We start from the raw sequence: 19,573 nt of genomic DNA, 5'->3' as shown, positions 1-19,573 counted from the left end.
GGCTTTTTGGGCCTGGTCTCGTTTATGGCCACCATTACCGTTAGGCATGGACTGTGTACATGTCTCCCATACACCCCCGTGCCCGTACACACACCGAAATTCAAGCACACTAACACCAGCACAGACCTATCATATCATATCATATCATACCCGTTTGTGGTGGCGGAAGGTTGATCGATTGCTCGGCCCTGCCTGCGCCTGGAGCGCGATAGGGAGAGGGAGAGATCGCTGGCCCGAAACTGGTGTCCGGAGTCCGTTGCCGGCAGCATGAATAATTTCACTGATATTTGTTCGCGAGACACAAGTGTTTTCACACCCATAGCTACATATGTATGACCCATTCTCTGATAGCCCAGTTTGTACAAGTGTCTTTTCGGCTACGGCCTTACCCCAGCAGAGGGTATAATTACACCGTCGTGAGGAAACTGTGTACAGGCTGTACAGGCTGTACAGGCTGTAGAAACTGTAGAAACTGTAGAAACCGTAGAAACTGTAGACTGTAGACTAAACAAATGTCGGGTGGACAAACAAACCAAACCAAACCAAGTCGAAGTCGAAGTCTGTCTCTCTTTGTCTCTCCGATTTCGACGCTTTCCTTGTTTAAGTTTCACATCTGTTGGCGGTATACTTGGAATGGGATTCGGGATTGGGGTTAGGAGCGTATAGGATCCTCTGCTTGGGTGTACTTGTACTTGGGTGTGACAGAAACATGAATCAAATATGAAGATAACCAAAGAGGGAGGGACGTACGCGCCTCTTCTCTGTCCAGCCGTAGATCTAATGGAAAAACAGGGGGAACGGGCAGGGAGGGTAGGGTCCCCAGTTTCGTATACATTGTAAAGCTGTAACCTCTTAGCCCCAACTTCCAATCGTTCTTCGATCCTCGTCACCCATCCTGATTTACGACTAAATCATTATGTAGTTCGTTGTCAAGCCTCTCTCGCCCCTTCTCATGAGTCATCGCCGTATACCGATGCAGATACATAACATATGTACACACACAGACGCTGTTTGAGTCAATTTTAATTAGCCATTTACCATATTTCAAATATTTATTTCGTAGCCCGTTTCCCGTTGGTGCTCGTTTTTGCAGTTTTACTTTTTTCCACGTTTTTTACGGCCTCTACAGCCATTTTGTTGGCTGTTAGCCCGCTTAGCGGTCCCGTCATGGGTTTTATGGGGATTTCGTTGCTGGGACCTTATCGCAGGGGCTGCCAGCAGCGGCAGAGGTAGTGGCAGAGACAGAGACAGAGACAGCAACAGCAACGTCAGCGGTCTGTGCTCTGTCGCCGCCATCTTTGCTCAACTCATCCATAAACTCATTAACGCGCGAATGTCTCACGCGCTGCCACCGCCACCACCGCCGCGCCGCAGTCCCCCCATTTGCTCTGCCCCGGCCGTAGCCATTAGCGTCTGCCAATTGACCTGGTTTGCTGATGAGCTAGCCATGTTTCAGAGCGGGGCCAGGGCCAGGGGCAGGGGCAGGCAGGATGCGAGGGCCGCCAATCAGGCGACGCATGCGCAAAGGTGCATGACTTCCTCTCAATTCCCCAATTCCCCAATGCTCCAATGTCCCAGCTCCCCATGGTCCACGTGTCCCACAAGTTCCACGCATTCCAGTCAGTAGGTGTGGCGGGGTACAGTTGTGCCGGGAACTCATGGAATCTCTTGGTATTTTGTGGAAGATCTGAAACTGAGAACGCAGTTCCATTCCAGTCATTTCTATCGGGATATTTGACTTCCTGAAATAGTAGGTGTGCGTACACTTTCGTTGTAAGTGGAACAACAGTTTCCCAAAGGAATTCCGTTTTGCCATCTTTCTTGTCAGTGTCTAACGTATTTCGATTGAGGCGAGACTTTCGGAGGATCTAAAAATCAGTTCCATTCCCATTGCTAGGAGAAAACGTGGACACGGACGAGGTTTGAGTTTCCAAACGAACGCCGATGTTTTTTATTTGTTGTGTAATTATCTGAACCACGGAACATTGAACCGTGTTCCACTCCATTCCGTTCCGTTTCACTGGGTCAATTCCTAAGGCGATTATTTCTAATAGGAGATTATTGATTCGTTGAACACGGAACATATTCATCCACCGCTAAGCCAATGCCGTTTCTCATCAATCCCTTCTTCTTGATTTAATCCCCAGAAACAGCCGCAGCGGAAGGCCGCTGAAGACCAGAATGTGGAGGACAGCTGGGAGTGCTGGGACGACGGCGCCGACGGATCCGAGGGACAGGGAGACGCCACAGCAGCCGGAACAGCCGGGACAGAAAACTCGGGGGCGGGACTCGTGGACATAGCCCTGGGCAACAGCGATGTGTCCCGCCTGAACGATCGCATCGCGGAGCTGGAGCAGCTCAACGCACAGTTGAACGCCTCGTTGGAGGAGCTGGACGCCCAGCACGAGCTGGCCATGCGGGATGTGCTGGGGCGCAAAGAGCAGCTGCAGCTGCAGGTGGGGGAGCTGAGGCAGCGGCAGGCGGACCGCATGGTCGAGCACGAGATGGCCATTGCCCGGCAGCAGAAGCAGCTGGAGGAGCACAGCAGGGCGGAGAGTGCCCTGGCGGCGGCCAAGGAGGAGCTGCAGCAGAAGCTGGAGCAGCAGGCGCTGGAGCTGAAGCAGGGAGTGCTGGAGCTGGCCGGGATGCAGGAGCTGCTGGAAAAGCGGGGCGCGGACAATGGCGAGCTGATCGATCGCGTTCGCCTGGCCGAGGCGGAGCGGGAGAAACTGCTCAAGGAGCTGGATGACCTCAAGCTGGCCAAGGAGAAAAAGACCTCTGAGTCGTCCTCTAACAGCTCCTCCACCTCCACCAAGCACAGTGAGGACGAGTTCATTGTGGTGCGACAGGCGGATGCCATCTCCGGCTCCGGCTCCGGCTCTGGCTCCGATCCAGACCCCGATCCGGACCCCACGCAACCCCCCTCTAAGGAGAAGCTGCGCGACAAGCTCGTGGCCCTCGAGACGCGCATCACGGAGCTCAGCCTGGCCAACAGCCAGCTGCAGGACGCCCAGCTGGAGAAGGAGCTCTCCTCCAGCCTTCTGGGCGATCAGCTGGCCGAGCTGGAGACCCGCCTGCGCATCAGCGAGGGCGAGAAGGAGCAGCTGCAGCTGGAGCTGCAGTTCAAGCTGCAACAGCTCACCATGCAGAACCAGGAGCTCAAGCTGAACGCCGAGGCGGAGCAGGAGACCCACACGCACGACTTGGAGCAGCAAATGGACACCCTGCGCGCCGACAATCGGCGACTGCGCCAGGAGCTGGACGCCAGCATAGCCCAGGCCAAGTTCCGGCAGGCCATTGCCGAGGAGAAGCAGGAGATCACCGACCTGGACGACGCCGAGGCGGACGACGAGGACGAGCTGGAGAAGCTTCGGTCCCTCCTGCAGGCCCAGATTGAGGACCGCCTCTCCACGGCAGCGCCGCAGCAGAGCCTGGAGCGGGCCTACCGCGTCCTGAGCGAGCGCTGGCAGCGCCTCGACGTCGCCGAGAAGCGGCTGCTGGAGCTGCAGGACCAGCAGCGGATCAGCGATCACGAGAAGAAGACCTTGGAGGCAGACATCTCGCAGTACATTCTTCAGTGCGACGATCTGATGAAGAACAACGAGGTTCTACTCAACGAACTGGACAAGTTCAAGCGCAACAAGCTGGAGACCATCGAGGAGCACCACGAGGAAACCATTGTTCAGCTGGAGGGCCAGCTGGAGGAGGCCAGGCGCCGCCTTGAGACGGCGCACGAAGCCCAGAAGCGGCTCCAATTGAAGCTGGATGCGGAGGCGTCCCAGGCGGAGAAAGAGAAGGAGCAGGAGGACGACCGAGGCCAGAAGGAACAGGAGCTGATAGAGTGCCGGACCAGGCTCTCCCAGAAGGAGTCGCAGCTAGAAGAGATGCAGCGGCAGGTGGAAGAGCTCCACGCTGCCCAGGAGTACCACAAGTCCCATCTGGTGAAGCTCCACGACCAGATCCATGCCAAGGACGCGCAGCTGGAGGAGCAATGCTTGCATTTGGAGCAGCTCAAAGCGCAGATCAATGGCAAGGACGAGCAGCTGGGAGGGAGAGACTATGAGCAGATCTTTGAGCTGGAGAGGCTCACAGAACAGATCCAGGCCAAGGAAGAGCAGCTGGAGAAGCAGGCCACTGATCTGGAGCAGCTCACAGAACAGGTCCAGGCCAAGGAAGAGCAGCTGGAGAAGCAGGCCACTGATCTGGAGCAGCTCACAGAACAGGTCCAGGCCAAGGAAGAGCAGCTGGAGAAGCAGGCCACTGATCTGGAGCAGCTCACAGAACAGGTCCACGCCAAGGAAGAGCAGCTGGAGAAGCAGGCCACTGATCTGGAGCAGCTCACAGAACAGGTCCAGGCCAGGGACGAGCAGCTGAGCACATTTCAGCAGAGCGAGGATAAGTTGAAGCAAATGGTCCAGCAGACCTACGACAGCCTTAGCCAGGAGAAGATAGAGCTGATCCACGCGGTCCAGCAGAAGCACGCGGAGAACACCCAGTACTATGAGGAGATCCAGCGCCTGCAGCCTTTCGCGCAGCAGGTCGCCGAGCTGGTCCGCGAGCGCGATACGCTGCAGGAGCAGGTGAGGAGAGTGCAGGAGCTCAAGGAGAAGTCGGAAATGCGCATCACGAGCCTGTTGGCGGAGCAGAGCAGCCAGGCCCAGGCGGCCCGGGAGGCCCAGGAGCAGCAGGCAAGCGTCCAACGCGATCTGGAGCGGCTGCGTGCCCATCTCCTCGAGGTGGAGGAGCTGCACACCCAGGAGACAGTGGACCTGCAGCGCGAGCTGGACGAGTCGCGCACCAAGCTGACGGTCCTCCAGCAGGAGGTCTCCAAGTCGAGCACCGCGTACACTTCAGCCAGGTAAGGTTACGTTGGGACCGGGACAGGGTTTGCTGATTGGGATTTGGCTTGGCTTGGCCTGGCCTGGCCTGGCCTGGGATCGGGGTCACCTTGGGAAGACATTTGGAATGCTAATTGCATTCTGTTATGGTATATAGTGCGACACGATAAGCGACACGAGGCGTGACAGAGTCCGGACGGTACCGCAAACACCTCACTAATTGCATTCACCATGCCACACCATCCACCATCCGCCATCCACCTATACCCACCTGTTCCCACCTGTTCCCACCGCGTCACATCAGGGCGTACAAATTGCCGACGACTATAGCTTCCGCTATTGATTGTACACGCTGCTGTAATCGATTGGAGACGCTGCCACCTTATATAAGACGCCCTTATGCTGGGGGAACCGGCCACAAGCTAATGCCGAACGTGGCATCAAGTGGCGCTGGAGCGGAGTCATCGGTATTCCACCAGTCGCTCGTGATTCGGTCGGTGTTTCCTTTCGAACAGAAAACGACGGATCTGAGATGCCGAATGAGGCAAAAGCTGCAAATGGGGTTAACTTAAGATCAGATTCGATGATGGGAATGGGGAGCGCTGAAAGAGTGGAAGCACAAAAAGGTGATGAGACGGTGGGATAGGATAGGAACTGATGGGATAGGAACAGGCACGGGATAGTGGGCCCCAGTGGGAACGCAACTCACTTCTTTCTACCTCTTTTATCCACAATCCGCACAGCATTCGGGCGAACCAACAGGCGGAGACGCTGCAGACCCAGCATGCCCTGCTCCAGCAGCAGCGGGACGAGCTGCTGGCCAAACTGGGGCAGTGCGAGGACCGCGAGATGAAGCAGCAGGCGGCACTGACCAATCTGCAGTGCGCCCTGGAACAGTTCCAGAACGGTGAGTACCTGGCCTCGGCCACCGCCCAAGAGCATAGCCTAACCCCCGTCCATCGCAGACAAGGAGCACGACATTGAGATGGCCACCCAGCGCATCCGCCGCGAGATGAAGGCCCACTTGGACAGGCAGGACCGACTGCAGGCGGAAATGGAGGCCATGCAGCAGCAGCTGGCGGAGGCCAATCGGGGACTGCGGGCGGCGGCGCGCCTCTCCGACCAGCTGGAGGCGGGACAGCAGACGATCGCCGTGCTCAGGGATGAAGGTGAGTGAGCCGGCGGGTGCTACGGGTTGCAGAGCCACAGATCTTGACTAACGCACCAGCCACAAACGGAACCCCCACATGTACCTAACCGTAGCCCTAACCTTAACACCAACGCCAGCCCCAACCCCAACCCCAACCCCTACCCCAACCCATGGTGTCGCCCCGAACCCCTAACATTGCCACCCTCGATCACGCATCCCAATCTGCACTCCAAGAAAAATCGCTCAATTTTGACTGTCTATCGAGTGAATGAACAAGAGCCAGATTAAGAGAGCATAATAAAGACAAAGCCAGGGAAAGAGAGTGTATGCGAGAGAGAGAAAAAGAGAGAGAGAGAGCGAACGAGAGAGAGTGCCAGAGAAAGCGACGTCACGATTCACCTCACGATTCTCAAAGGTAAATATCAGCTGGTAATTCTGGGAGCTAAGCAAGATATGAAACACTCGGAATTTCAGTTGGTATCGACTTTTTTGAATTGCATTTTATCACCAAAGCGCAAAGAAAAACACAACAATAGAAAGCAAAAAACCGAAAGAAAAGAACAAAAACAAAAAATACTCGCTAATTCGCACCTACGGCACGTGGCTAAAACTGTATTGGCTGTAACTTTAAGTTGCTCACCTCAGCATCAGGTAAACTAAAACATATTGCTTTCTCCTCCACCACTAAACCCACACCCCCACCCCCACCGCCAAAATGCACCCCTAACCCCTAACATACTTGCCCTACCCTTGCTCGCACTCCACGCCACAGACCACACACCACACACCACTCACAGAGTCTGTCCGCCGGTCCGTCTTGTCCGTTTGTCTGTGCAATGCACTACTCCCCCGTCCAAACTGGTGCTGGCAATCCCACATCTGCAATCTCCAACCTCCAACACAACCCCAAATCAACACCTCAACACCTCAACCCAAATCCCATGCAAATCCAACCCTCTTTGAGGCGCCTAGAAACTATCGTTTGTACTTATACGAATAGTAGCCTTCCTTTCCGATCACTAGCTTTGATGCGTGTTGATAATTTTGTTGTTGTTGTTGTCGTTGTTGTTGTTGTTGTTGTTGTTGTTGGGAAGTACGATGTCGTGTAAAGAAGGAAATTGAGAATGCCAAAAGAATGCTAAATGCTAAAAATTTGTAGAAAATATATCAGAAATTGCAAAACTACATACATATCCGTATTTTGGTATCTATTGAAATTGAAATCTATTATCTATTAAATTGGTGTCCAAATATCTTCATTCCGTACACGACAGAAGTCCCCCATACTGCCCATACTGCCCATACTGCTCCTGCTGCCCCCTTATTCCATGTCCTGTACCGAGAGCTCTCTCGATTTTTGTATGTTTTTATTTCAATTTGTATTCTTTGTTGCTTACTGACCTTTATGATTTAATGCACTTTCCATTTTTGTTGATTTGAATTGCTTTTTTATATAATTTGATTATGATTGTGATTATGATTATGATTATGATTATGATTATGCTGTACCAAATACTTGTATAACTATGACCGTTAAAACACACAAGAGAAGAGAGAAGAGAGGAGAGAAAAGATAACAGATAACCTTGAAAACCGTAATCAGTTCGTAAATCGTATTATCCGTATTTCGTAAACCGTAACCCGTAATCCGTAATCCGTAACCCGTAATGCGTAATCCGTAACAAAAAACAGAAGAAAAAAAGAAACCGCTGAAGGCTTTCAAAAGCCGACTGTATCTGCAGCATTGAATAATCTCAATTTGTAAATGTGAGCGATTTGAGGCATTTGACACACTCACTTTGCAACTGGAGATTGCTCGAAACTGCGGCACATGCCACATTATGTACACCACACACCTAAACAACCAGTAGCCCAAAGCCCATGGGCTGTAGCATACCTTTTCTGCATGTCTGTATATAGTACATATATACATATATATATATATATATTTGTATATACATATATTTACATAGGATTACGAGTATACTATATACATGTACATGTATGTGAAACGAGAAGTACTATTGCTTCGACCACATTTCCACCTATTTCTCTCTGTTGTCGCCCGCCTAGCTGAATTTTGATTTGTTTCCGTTGTCGTATTCTCGTTCTATATTCTCGTTCGTATTCCCGTATTCGTTTTGATTTATTTATCGTTTGTCGTTATTGATTTGCATCTTGCATTTTGCATGGGAGAGTGGTTAGCCCAGTCAGCCAGTCCTCATTGTCCAGGGAATGTACTATGTCAACCCATCAATACAGCCAGCCAGCCAGCCAGCCAGCCAGACAGCACCAAAGCCACTCGCAGCCGCCAACTCCGCTAACCATTCGCGACGCGTTTCCAGGATCCAGCAGCGTCTGTACGGCTGAGTATTACATCAGGTACTGGTGTGCTTTAAATCCAACAACCAGTACTTATGTTATACTACGCCGTGCACTGATCGCACTAACCGCATGCCAAGACCAAGCCAAAGCCAAAGCCAAAGACAAAGCCCAAGCCATCTCCAGATCCAGGCGCGCGCGCTTTATCAACGGATTTGTAGCCCTAAGATTCAATAATTAACCGAAAACCATCTCCGAACAATTGTAGAATCGCACTAATGTGCCCCTCCTGTTTGTATATTTTGCCAGTGGAGAGCCTGAAGGAGGCGAACGACCAGCTGGAGAAGATGCTCAACAGCAGCGAGAGCAGCCAGACGGACAAGATCGACAAGAGCCTGATCAAGAGCCTGGTGATCGGCTATGTGGTGAGCGGAAATGCTGCTGACAAGCAGCAGGTGTTGCGCCTGATTTCTTCTGTGCTGGAGTTCTCCACCCAGGAGTTTGACAAAGTGGGTCTAAATAAACAGCAGACCAGCTGGCTGGGAGCCATACTCGGCGGTGGACCAGTGTCGGGGGGCTCAGGTGAGTACATATGGAATATCCTTGAAGGATCTATACCCATATCTAATTGAATTTGTCTTTTTTTCTTTGGCAGGCCCGGGCCGCGGCAATGAGAATTTGGTGCAGGCATTCGTGCAGTTCCTCGAGCAGGAGTCGCAGCCACAGACGGCGGCTCAGCTGCGACCGACCCTCCTTGGTATGACTGGTCAGGTGGACACGGCCCCCCCGCCCCCACATCCCCAGCCACACCCACACTCACACCCACACCCACACCCAGCGCAGGCAGCAGCAGGGCATGCTGCTTCAGCAGTGCCTGCGGGTCAGGACCACGGCTCAGCACCGCCACTATCTCTTCCAGCATCGGGAATGGGCGCGGGTGCCGGTGCCGGTGCCGGTGCCGGTGCCGGTGCAGGACAGTCAGGACAGCTAACAATAAGCTCCAATGAATTTGCACCCTCACGCAACTCCAGTTCGATATTGAAGGACATTCTCAGCGACTCCTGATTCTTGTAGAAAGCCAGACTCCATGGCCTGCTCTCCGCCCTTGATTTTGAATAATTTTAACATATTTTTTTCTATATATTTAAATTGTATGCGTGAAATCTGTAACCCAAGCATATACCCATGTTTATTTCGGCATATATCTCCGTGTATGTATGCATAGAAACCTATATGGTATATATGAGGTATACATATATATTTTTTTTTCAGTCCCCCAACTGTGCAATGTCTGTGTATGTGTGGACCATTAGCAATTTGTAAATATGTAATATCCAATTTGAATATGCCTTGGCGGCGGAAGGTATGCCTGTGCTTGCCTCCCGCCTGCCGTGGACACGCCTTCACAGGGGCCTTGCTAACAAGTAGCCTAGCCGCCAATCAATAAACGAATCAAAAAAGAAAAAATAAACTACATATATTGGACATTTTACTGACGGGATTTTGTTTAATGTAATGGGTCCTTTCTACTGGGGCACATTCGTCGAATGATGCGTTTGGGCGCTAGTTCACATTCGGTTCGAAATAACGAAAGCATTTTTGTATGAAAAATATGAATGTAAACATAATGTATTGGCTTTGATGTTATTTTGTGTGTGCCTTGCGACACGTTGATCAGTTGATCATCAGTAAGCACGGCAATTTGTCACAGTGAACAATGCCAGCGAATGCATAATGCAAGACGAATGCGAAATACAAGAGCTGAAAAAAGAGACGATCGAATCCAGCAAGATCAAGAAAATTTGCGTGTGAGCATGTCGAAATTGAGAGATGAACGAAATTAACAACATTTTGAACGGAGAAGAGCGCGCCGGTTCTTCCCTCCTGTTTAGACATCGCTCCCAGAATATGTAGTGGTATTCTAGTGGTAGAAATCACACGGAGTAGCAATGCTTTTGCCTAGTGACCAAAAGACTTGAAGGGGGCACTATGCCAAGATGCTAACAGATCTGGATGTTGGTATGTAATAGGAAAATTGTATACTAGTAAAGGGATAAAATGGGATTTGGATTTAAATATTTAGATTAGCTAAGTTAATAAAAATTGCCAGCTCTCTAAGATGGAGTGGAACTCAAAGATTATAAGGGGATATTATATTTGTCGTGAAAGTGGATGGGTGTGTTCTTGATCAGCACCAATACCGGACGCACTGACTGAGTATCGGGTATAAATGTAGAGTCGCGGCCCCAGCTGTGACTCACAACGTTCCCGCTCGTTTAGTTAGTAATTGTTTAAAATTTTTGTAATGTCTGAAGACTTCTAATTTATTCCTGAGGTGTGGAAGTGTTTCAAAGTGGCAATCAAAAATCATTTGCTTTGATTACATGCAGAAATACTGTTGAAAGCTTTTTCGACAGCTTTGACTCCACATTTACCAATAAGAGTTCTTCGTTGTTAGATTTTAATTGAATGTTTTACCGTTCGATGTTTTAATGTACAAAGTTGGAGGTTGTGGCCTCGAATTATGCGCTCGACGACAATGCGGACTGAGAGTAAGAAAAGGGAGAGTCCATTAAATAAAGGCCATGAACGAGTAATTGGGATAAACGCGACGAGAGATCATTTAAGGGAACTCGGATAGACGAGATGGTAGGAAATGCATACAGGTGTATCTTAAGAGCTATTGGAGGCTGTGGTACCGAACGTACGAGTATACTGTGTCGTATGTGTGTCGTGTCATCATTCTGTTCAAAATTTGAATACTTTTTACCGTCCATTTTAGATTTTGATGCCAAGGTATGTTTTGGGAATGCTCTTATTGATAGTTTTTCTATCCAAGCAGGAGTTTTTTCGTTGATTTTAGCACCTTCGGGATCTGGAATCCTACCTGGAATAAGATGGTCAGATGCTGACCAGACTTATCTATAATATTGGTTATGTCTTTGTCCCCAGCCCATTAAATGTTATCACAGCTTTGAGGTATTATTTTTCACCTACTAGTTCAGTTACTTTTGAAGAGGTGTTTGGCAGCAAGCCATTTCGCCCTGAAAATTGGTGGCATGACTCCTGCCAAGCCAAATTTTATGTTTACTAGTATCTCGGAAACCTCACGCACCTTCTTGGCGCACATCTTGTTTTCTTGTTTCGCCCTGACAAAAATTCGAAAATATGAATACTGATTATTGGCTATCGCCCTAGTTTAATTGTCGCCGCTAGTTGTTATAATCGTTTCCTTTTTACATGACGACACTTGGTATTTTTGGGCTTATTATTCCCCCTAAAACGATATAAACTTTTTATTTTCAATTGCTTTGTGTTATACTAAGATGCTGACGACTTTCTGTATTGCCCTTACCAATACAACCACGATATTTACATAATAGATTAAAATCGTTATTTTGCCTTGAAGGCTTGCAACGGAGTCATAGCCACTCGAGATTAAAACAAAAATATCAGCAAAGTGCATGATGTGTGAATTGCTATCCTAAATTTGATGGCAACTTTTTGTGTACACCCTAAAGAGTAAAGTTGATTAACACAAACCCTGTGCGATTCCGCCCTGTATGACTACATTTGGTATGACATTTGGCATGGAGATAAGAATCCAGTCAGTGTATGTTTTGGGAAACTTTTCCTTTTCTACTGTTATTTTCAAGAAATGTCGGTTCATGCTTTTTTAAGATCTACAGCAGCTATGCGGCAGTCTCTTTGTAGTTTGCACCAGACAAAAATTAGGTTTTAGCCCTAGATGAGCAATTCACTTCCTCATACTTGGAAGTAGTAATATACCACAAAATCTTATTTAACAATTCAAAAATCAACAAAAATTGTGAAATTTTAATTGTACGACCTTGCCCAGTATTTTTTATTCATGTCGATATAGTGGATATAGCTGGAGACATAGCGAACAAAGGATTAAGTCTTATACAAAAACTTTTTTGTATGGTATGGTCCCAATATGGTACAAGTAAAACACATTTTTACCATTAAAATTGATGATGCAGAGTTCCCATAATATTTATCAAGCTTAGCAAGCAGGAATTCACTTTCTTCCATTTTCTCTTTGAATCACGAGGAAGATTCTTCAAATGTTGACAGATGCCTTTTGACAGTAGCAGTGTTGCCCTGTCAGTTAAGAGACGGGAAATTCAGACAGTCACGTACTTATTGAACAGCCATCGTATTATTTTGTCAGTCCGTCTTTCGCTAACATAAATAAGTTCGAGGGTTTGCTCACACGAGAACACGCTGTTGTTTCCAAATCTAAGCCACAAACTGACTTTGTTTGCCTTGCGATTAATAAATTGTCATTGCGAATGAAGTCTTCCAAGAACTCGTGGCTCTTCACTTTGAGACCTGCTGCCTTCATTGGAGCTATTAACGATAGCTGCAGTTCGGCTATTAACCTACCTGTCGGCAAACACTGCATAGCCAATTCTTTTGTTCAATTTTTTAAGTTTTAAGTCTCCGAGGAGCAAGCCATTCAATGGTTCTGGTGGTGTCTCAATTTCTGGTAGTTGCACTTTTCTTAAAGCGGAGCACATACCATCTGATTCTACCTGATGAGCGCATGACACGGTGATATTCTTGGTCCATAGCACCATCAGCAATTTCGCATGAGCAGAATATTCAATATCTAGCTCGTACACTAATGAGAGACTGAGAGAACGAAACGGATGTAAAACCTCGATGTACATGTTGACATTGCGGGTATTTTCTCTGTGAGTGTTAATAACGAACCAGCTTTTTGTTGATTTCGTTCATCTCATGGCTCCTGTGATTGAGATTCACGCAATTATGACGTGCTCATGCGCACATTTTCGTTATCTAGCGGAACTCGTTCGTTTGTTGCATTATTTGTTCCACGATACAACTGAACCTTTCAACCTCCGTCTTTCTGGCATTGTTCACTATAACACACACCCACATAAATTGGGAAAATTGCTGTTCTTACTGTACTTACAATGGTCGTACGCCGACTCATCCGGTGTAGACTCGTCTAGAATTGAAGAGACGAAGTAAGGGTGGGTTTTCATGATGGCATTGCTTGTAGTATGCGAAAGTGAGATAGATAGATCAAGTTCTGAAGTTCGGCTCACTTCGGGTGTGCGTATTGTGCATATATGTACATAAATATGTATTATATGATATAATAATATTATTTATCACATACATTTATATAAAAAAGTGATTTGCACTGAAAACGTAAGCGATATGTGATAAAATTATGTCCTGATCCTGCGGCAAATAAAACGCTGTGTGTTTTAAGTACACGCAATATAATACTGCTGCCTTTTTGACTTTTATTTTTCGATTTCTACACATCACACTTAGTAGGTTTGCCTATAACATTTCGATAAACTCTTTGAAATCTTTTTGCTAAAACACACTTAGGATTGGGATGCGGCTCGTTGCCAACGCTCCATACACATAAATATACATACATATACATAGATACTCATATATGGCTATGGCTGGGTGTATCCTCCAACAACATTTAAACACTTCAACGAATCGTAAATTGGATCTAAACGATCTGTGGGGAAAAACTGATGCCGCGCTTTCGCTCTCCGCGCACACTCAAATATCATTTTCATATTTCACTTTCTTCTTCGCTTTTGTTTATAAAAAATATACAATTATAAATATAAATATGTGTATATCATGTATGTACACTTAGACGTTTCAAAAAGACAAGAAAAAAGTATACTCCTCTTTTGGTTTTCGATTTCGATTTCCTTTGATTTTAGTTTTTTTTTTTTGTTCAATAAATTAGTAGAAAATACTTGTTTGTTTATATAAAAATACAATAGGGTCCATAGGTTTCATATGAATATACTCCAAAATTGTTTGTAGTATATCTCTTCACTGCATCCATTTTGTTTTGGTTTTTGTAGCGGAAATAGAGTTGCCTTAAGGTTACAGTTAGCAGGTGTCGCAAAAGTTCATTGCACAAAAAAGATGTTTATATAAAAAAAATGGTACAAAAGACTTATAAAACGTTTATGTGTGTGTGAGAAAGAGAGAGAGAGTGAGAGAGAGGTGAAAGCTTTTGGTGGGTGTGCGAGCGTGTGTCTGTTTACGTGAGTATTGTGCGCAAGCAGTCGATTGCCAAGCAGTGCCGCAGTGCTGCTTCTCTACTTGCCGTAGCATACTTTTGTGCTGCAGTTGCGCATGGACTAATTAATCGCGGGACACATTCAAGTAATTTGTGAGTAACTACGCATAAATATGCCTAAACACACACAATATATGTATATATCCATTTATGATCAACATGAACAACAACAAGTACATACAGGTATATCCATTGGTTTGTTAAAAAAAAAATGTCATATGTGTACTTATACATATAAGTATAAATGTACGTACGCATATGTATGTATATACACACGTAGTAGATACATTTATAAGATAACTCTAACATACATCGAATCTACTCATACACATACTATATGCACACACAGTCCACAACTATTTTGCTAACACGAGTATCTTCGCTCTTCTTCAGAAACATTTAAAGCCACGGATTTCTATTAGTTTAGCTTAGAGTAGAGGTGCTCCCTTCTTCAAGCAAGCGGTAATTATGCTAGGCGATACGCTAAAAAAAAGAATGAACTTATAGACAGAGGGAGGGAGAAGCATATACACATAGAGCTACAGATGTGTGATCTGCTTTGGCTTACGACTAAACAACTTGCTAATACAATTAAATATAATATTCTATGGGAGCATCGGTGCATCGGCGCTCTGCGAGTATGCATATCCGAAGATATCCCGCTGCATCTTCTATCATCCAATTTCCATCTGATCTGCCATCCTCCATCTCTTAAAGCATAACCTCAGCTGCAACCTGATCAGCTTGATCCATCATTCCTGACTGCATAATAACAATAATCAATCAACCAATCAATCAATCAATATCAACTTTAAAGGACCGTTCAAACTTATCCGATTCTATCGATTCTATCTATATATCTTCATATTCTTTACATATCACAAAAACATGGTTTGCCCTTCTTTATCCGGAAACCCCCTGCCCGCTTTTCAAAGCCACCCCCTCCCACCCCTCAGAAGCCCTTAGAAACCCTCAGAAGCCCTCGGTCTTCCATTTTGAAACCAACTCCACCAACTCTTCCAGCCATTTGTCTGTCGTTACAAATCTTGGACTAAGCTCCTTCTTGGCAGGCAGCTGTTCACTCCTCCACTCCTGCTCTTGTGTGTTGCTTCTCCTCGGCCTTGTAGATTCATTAAATGCAATTTTGAAACCAGTTTTCAAGAGCTAACTGCCAAGAGTTGTCCGTGGTCGTGACTGTCTACGGTTCCACTCACTGGGAGGAGGGCGGGGTCGTTATCGTGACCGTCGTCGTCAAATGATTGCCGCCATTTGCCTGTATAGACTCCTGCGACTTGAAGAGCGTTGTGGTCTCGCTCGAGTGAAACTCCTCCTCCTCATCATCATCAACATTAGCATCAACATCAACCTCCTTCTTATCCTCCCCATGCTCATGCTCATGCTCATGCTCATTATCATTCTCGACCTCATTATCCTCTAACTGCTGCTTTTGCTGCTGCTCGCTATCCAGCTCTTCTTCCCCCTTCGCTTGCAGACCCTCATCTGGAAGCTGGGTCTTTCGGCGATCCGTGTAAAGAAAGACCTCCATGTGATCCTTACCCTTGACATAGACGCTGCCGCGGGGCTCGAAGTCGTAGCGTGCGGTGAGGAACGGCAGACAGTCCTTGCCCACCTGGATGCGGTTCGGAAGACCCGTGGAGTCCATGCGCGAGGCCACGTTGACGGCGTCGCCCCAGATGTCGTAGTAAAGCTTGCTGGTTCCGATCACGCCCGCCGTCACATCGCCAATGTTCATACCGATGCGCAGGATCAGATTAAACTCGAGCAGATCCTTGTTGAAGGCATCCACCACCTCCTGCATGGCAATGGAGAACTCCATGAGTGTGTGGATGTGCTCATCACCCGACCCTCGGTGCGATGGGTCCAGCCCGCTGGCGGCCATGAAGGTGGAGCCAATGGTCTTGATCTTCTCGACGGCCCGGAACTCGGGACGGGAGAGCAGCTCGTCAAAGTCCCCGATCAGCTCGTTGAGAACGCGGAGGAACTCCTTGCCCCCCAGATAACTCTCGTCGTACATCTCGTTGAAGTTGACGATGGAGGCGAAGATGATGGCGATGTTGTGGTGGTTCTCCGAGTACTTGGCCGTGTTCTTCAGGTGCTCGGCCACATGCTTGGGAATGATGTTGTGCAGCAGCATGTCCGCCTGGTTCTTCATGTTCTGGACACGCACCTTGTCCTGGTTGGCGACCGCGTTCCCGTAGAAGGTCAACCGATAGCCGATCTCGAATTCGCGATTAAGAAACCACACTAGGACTAGGATGAGCAGAAGATCCAGGTAGATCTCCACGTGGTAGTCGTGGAACCACTTGATCTCCTCAAAGATATACGAGGAGCCGCCCTCCTCCTGCGACTCCTCCTCCGACTCGGCCTGGTCGCTGCGGCTCGAGTAGACCATCAGCTGCGATACGGCGATACCAATGAAGCACAGGGCGGCCATGAAGGCCAGGATGTTGCGCACCCAGCAGTTGAGCTGCGTGAAGTTGCAGAAGTGCACGATGCACACAAAGATGAGGAAGCCGTAGTGGTACTCGAAGGCCTCCAGCTGCTCCAGGTCCAGCAGGAGGAAGTTAGCGATGATCAGGAGCACGGGCATGGCCATCAGCACGGCCAGGCAAATGTGCCACGGATACCAGCTGGAGATGGCCTCGAAGATGCGGTCCGCACACGACCGGAACTGAGGTCCTCTGCTACTGCCACCCCTCCTCAGGCCAGCCTCAACATCCCCACGACCACGTCCACCTCCACCTCTACCTCCATCTGCATCCTCGTCTGCATCGCCGTCGACGACCTCGCTGGTGGTGGACTTGGAGCGGAGACGAGAGCGGCTGCTGCTGCTGGTTCTCCCGGTGCCATGATGGCGACACATCTGCCTCGTAAACAGGAAGAGGGCGAAGACCTGGATGGCCGTGAAGCAGGAGAAGAGCGTCACCCAGAGCCGGAAGCTAGGCGTGACCGTGTTCTGGGTCATCAGGAAGAGTGACACCGAGATGCACAGGTAGACGGCGATCCCCACGAAGATGTCGATGTAGGTGTTGTACCGGGGCGTGGCCAGTGTGGGTGGCCCCTCGGTCTCGTTCTCGGTCCCGAACCGGTGGGCCTTGGAGCGGAAGTCACGTTCCAGCTGGCGGGACTTGAAGTACAGGCTGAAGCCCCGCAGCGGCGGCTTCACCAGGTAGCTCCTCTGCGATCTGGCGTTGTCCCGCACACAGCGTATCAGCTGGAGGTCCGACTGCTTGCGCAGCTGCTGCAGACAGGCGGCCAGCGGGTCGCCCATCGTCTGAGAGGAGCAAGGTTGCATCAGCAGCGGCAGCGGGGGCGGGGGCGGCTGTGGCACCACCATGGGCAGCGCGATGCCCAGCGGGAGGGGCATGGGCAGGGGCAGGCCCTGCATGTCATTCAAATTCGAGATGCTTGAGGTGGAGCTGGTGAAGTAGCCGGAGACGCGGTGCTGGCTGATGGCCGACTGGTTGAGGGCGTATATCTGCTGCTGGATGGAGGAGCGCCGCGAGTTGCTCTTGATCCCCGAATCTTTGCGTGAGGTGGCCGACGGGCAGATGCTCGAGTTGCGCGAGTGGCCGCCTCCGCCTCCAGCTGGCGGAGCAGGTAGGCAGAAGGGACTGGGCTGGACGTTGGCACTAGTGCTGGAGGTGCTGGGCTCGATGGTGGCACCAGCCCCAGCCCCAGCTGAAGACGCACCGACGACTGGTGGCCTGCCAGTGGCCAGGGTGGAGGCACGTGGCCTGGGCAGGGGTGACTGCTCCACGGGGAGCACGGTTCCCCCGCTGGTGGACTGACGGCCGCACTGGCTCCGATAGCTACCGGAGCGGCCGAAGGGCGAGATGTCGCTGCGGGACTGGCTGATGTAGGAGCGCACATCGATGATGTCGTCGTACATGGAATACTGTCCCGGAGAGCAGCAGCCTGCTCCGCCGACACTGGATCCTGCCACTGCGGAGAACCCCTCTGGGGAGCGGAGGACGCTGCTGGCCAGAGCCGTGGAGGTGGCTGCATGGTGCAGCAAGGGCCGAGACGCGGACGGTATGTCCAGGGTCTGGTTACCCAGTCGACTGACGCTGCAGGACTCTACCAGGACGGGCAGCTGCTGGTACACGCAGCTGGTTCCGATTCCGGTTCCGGTTCCGTTCCCATTCCCATTCGGTGCAGTGGGATCCATGAAGGCCAGGGTCTCTTCGGGGCAATAGGGACGGGAATGATGGAGGTGCTGCAGGTACTGGGGATCCTCCTTCTCTGGCTGACTGTGACAGGAGCTGTTCCCGCGGCTGGCCAGTTCCTCGAAGCGTTTGAGGAAGCGCGGCACCTTCCACACCATCAGCCGGCTCTTGGGCGGTGGGGGCGGCGGCGGCGGTGGCGGCGGTGGCGGCGGTGGTGGAGTGGGCGACGACGGCTGATCATCCGAGTCGAGGCTGCCCGGCAGCGACTTGGTGGTGATGATGATCTTTGGCCGCTCCCGCACCACAATAACTGGCGGTATTCCGCTGGCCGCCGGATGCATGATGCCCCGCTCAATGTCCCGCTCCCGGCTGTGGTTCTGCGACTTCTTGCGCAGCTTCATGCTCAGCGAGGTCAGTCGAGGGCGTATGGACAAAACCGGCGAGGGGTTCAACGAGTTCGAGAGCTGCCCCACCGGCGAGGCGGGCGGCACTTGCGGCTGCACCGCCGAGATGTTGGTCGCGCTCTGCGATAATGAGCCGGCATGGCCTCCGGGCAGCAATAGGGAGCTGCCCCCAATGGCATGGGCTGGCATGCTGGGACTCAGGCTGTTGGTTCTGGAGAAGTCGCTTCGGCGTCCCACCACGAAGTAGGTGCGGTGACCTAGGGGAAAAGGGGAGGGAAGGCAGTTAGCAAAGGGTCTGTGATGCTCAGGGTCCCAGTTCCCAGGTCCCACTTCTGAGGACTCACCGAAGACCTCTTCGCCCTCTTCCAGGTAGTAGTTGTCGCCTAAAAAGCTCGACGTCTCCTGCGAGATATGAACCTGCTCCGGCTTGCCCGAGGACTCCATTCTGAAAGGAAATATTGGAAATAGTGAGTTCCATACAATCGAGCGGACACTGGCTAAGACTTATATAGTTCTGCGCAACCCTACAATTTGGCTGGTTTCTCTGGCGA

At 49.9% G+C, this 19,573-nt stretch overlaps 2 protein-coding genes across 7 annotated transcripts in view; one reads left to right on the top strand and one right to left on the bottom strand.

The window, feature by feature from the left end:
* The window catches only part of Gmap (Golgi microtubule-associated protein), a 31,551-nt gene extending 21,765 nt beyond the window's left edge, over positions 1-9,786 (top strand). Inside the window, exons 3-8 of one of the 4 annotated variants that reach the window (XR_001452475.2) lie at positions 2,148-4,858; positions 5,582-5,745; positions 5,804-6,007; positions 8,620-8,892; positions 8,966-9,521; positions 9,583-9,786. Coding sequence is in view for 3 of the 4 variants with exons in the window: in XM_002133380.3 (XP_002133416.3) it covers positions 2,148-4,858; positions 5,582-5,745; positions 5,804-6,007; positions 8,620-8,892; positions 8,966-9,375 (3,762 nt within the window). In the remaining variant the exon portion in view is untranslated. Of the gene's footprint in view, positions 1-2,147; positions 4,859-5,581; positions 5,746-5,803; positions 6,008-8,619; positions 8,893-8,965 lie in introns of all 4 variants that reach the window. The other 3 variants (XM_033383598.1, XM_033383597.1, XM_002133380.3) reach the window with 3 other exon arrangements.
* A 3,792-nt stretch (positions 9,787-13,578) lies between these two features.
* The window catches only part of Ac13E (Adenylyl cyclase 13E), a 48,748-nt gene continuing 42,753 nt past the window's right edge, over positions 13,579-19,573 (bottom strand). For all 3 annotated transcript variants that reach the window (XM_015185442.2, XM_033382481.1, XM_001355245.4), the window contains 2 exons: positions 19,367-19,467; positions 13,579-19,279 (listed from right to left, as the gene is read on the bottom strand). In XM_015185442.2, the coding sequence (XP_015040928.2) occupies positions 15,639-19,279; positions 19,367-19,467 (3,742 nt within the window). In that variant the 3' untranslated portion in view covers positions 13,579-15,638. The remainder of the gene's footprint in view (positions 19,280-19,366; positions 19,468-19,573) is intronic.

The sequence above is a fragment of the Drosophila pseudoobscura genome, chromosome X (genome assembly GCF_009870125.1).
Source record: "Drosophila pseudoobscura strain MV-25-SWS-2005 chromosome X, UCI_Dpse_MV25, whole genome shotgun sequence".
In the NCBI taxonomy this organism is placed as follows: domain Eukaryota; kingdom Metazoa; phylum Arthropoda; class Insecta; order Diptera; family Drosophilidae; genus Drosophila; species Drosophila pseudoobscura.
Note: the sequence above shows the minus strand (reverse complement) of the source record. Positions and strands in the feature narration are given on the sequence as shown.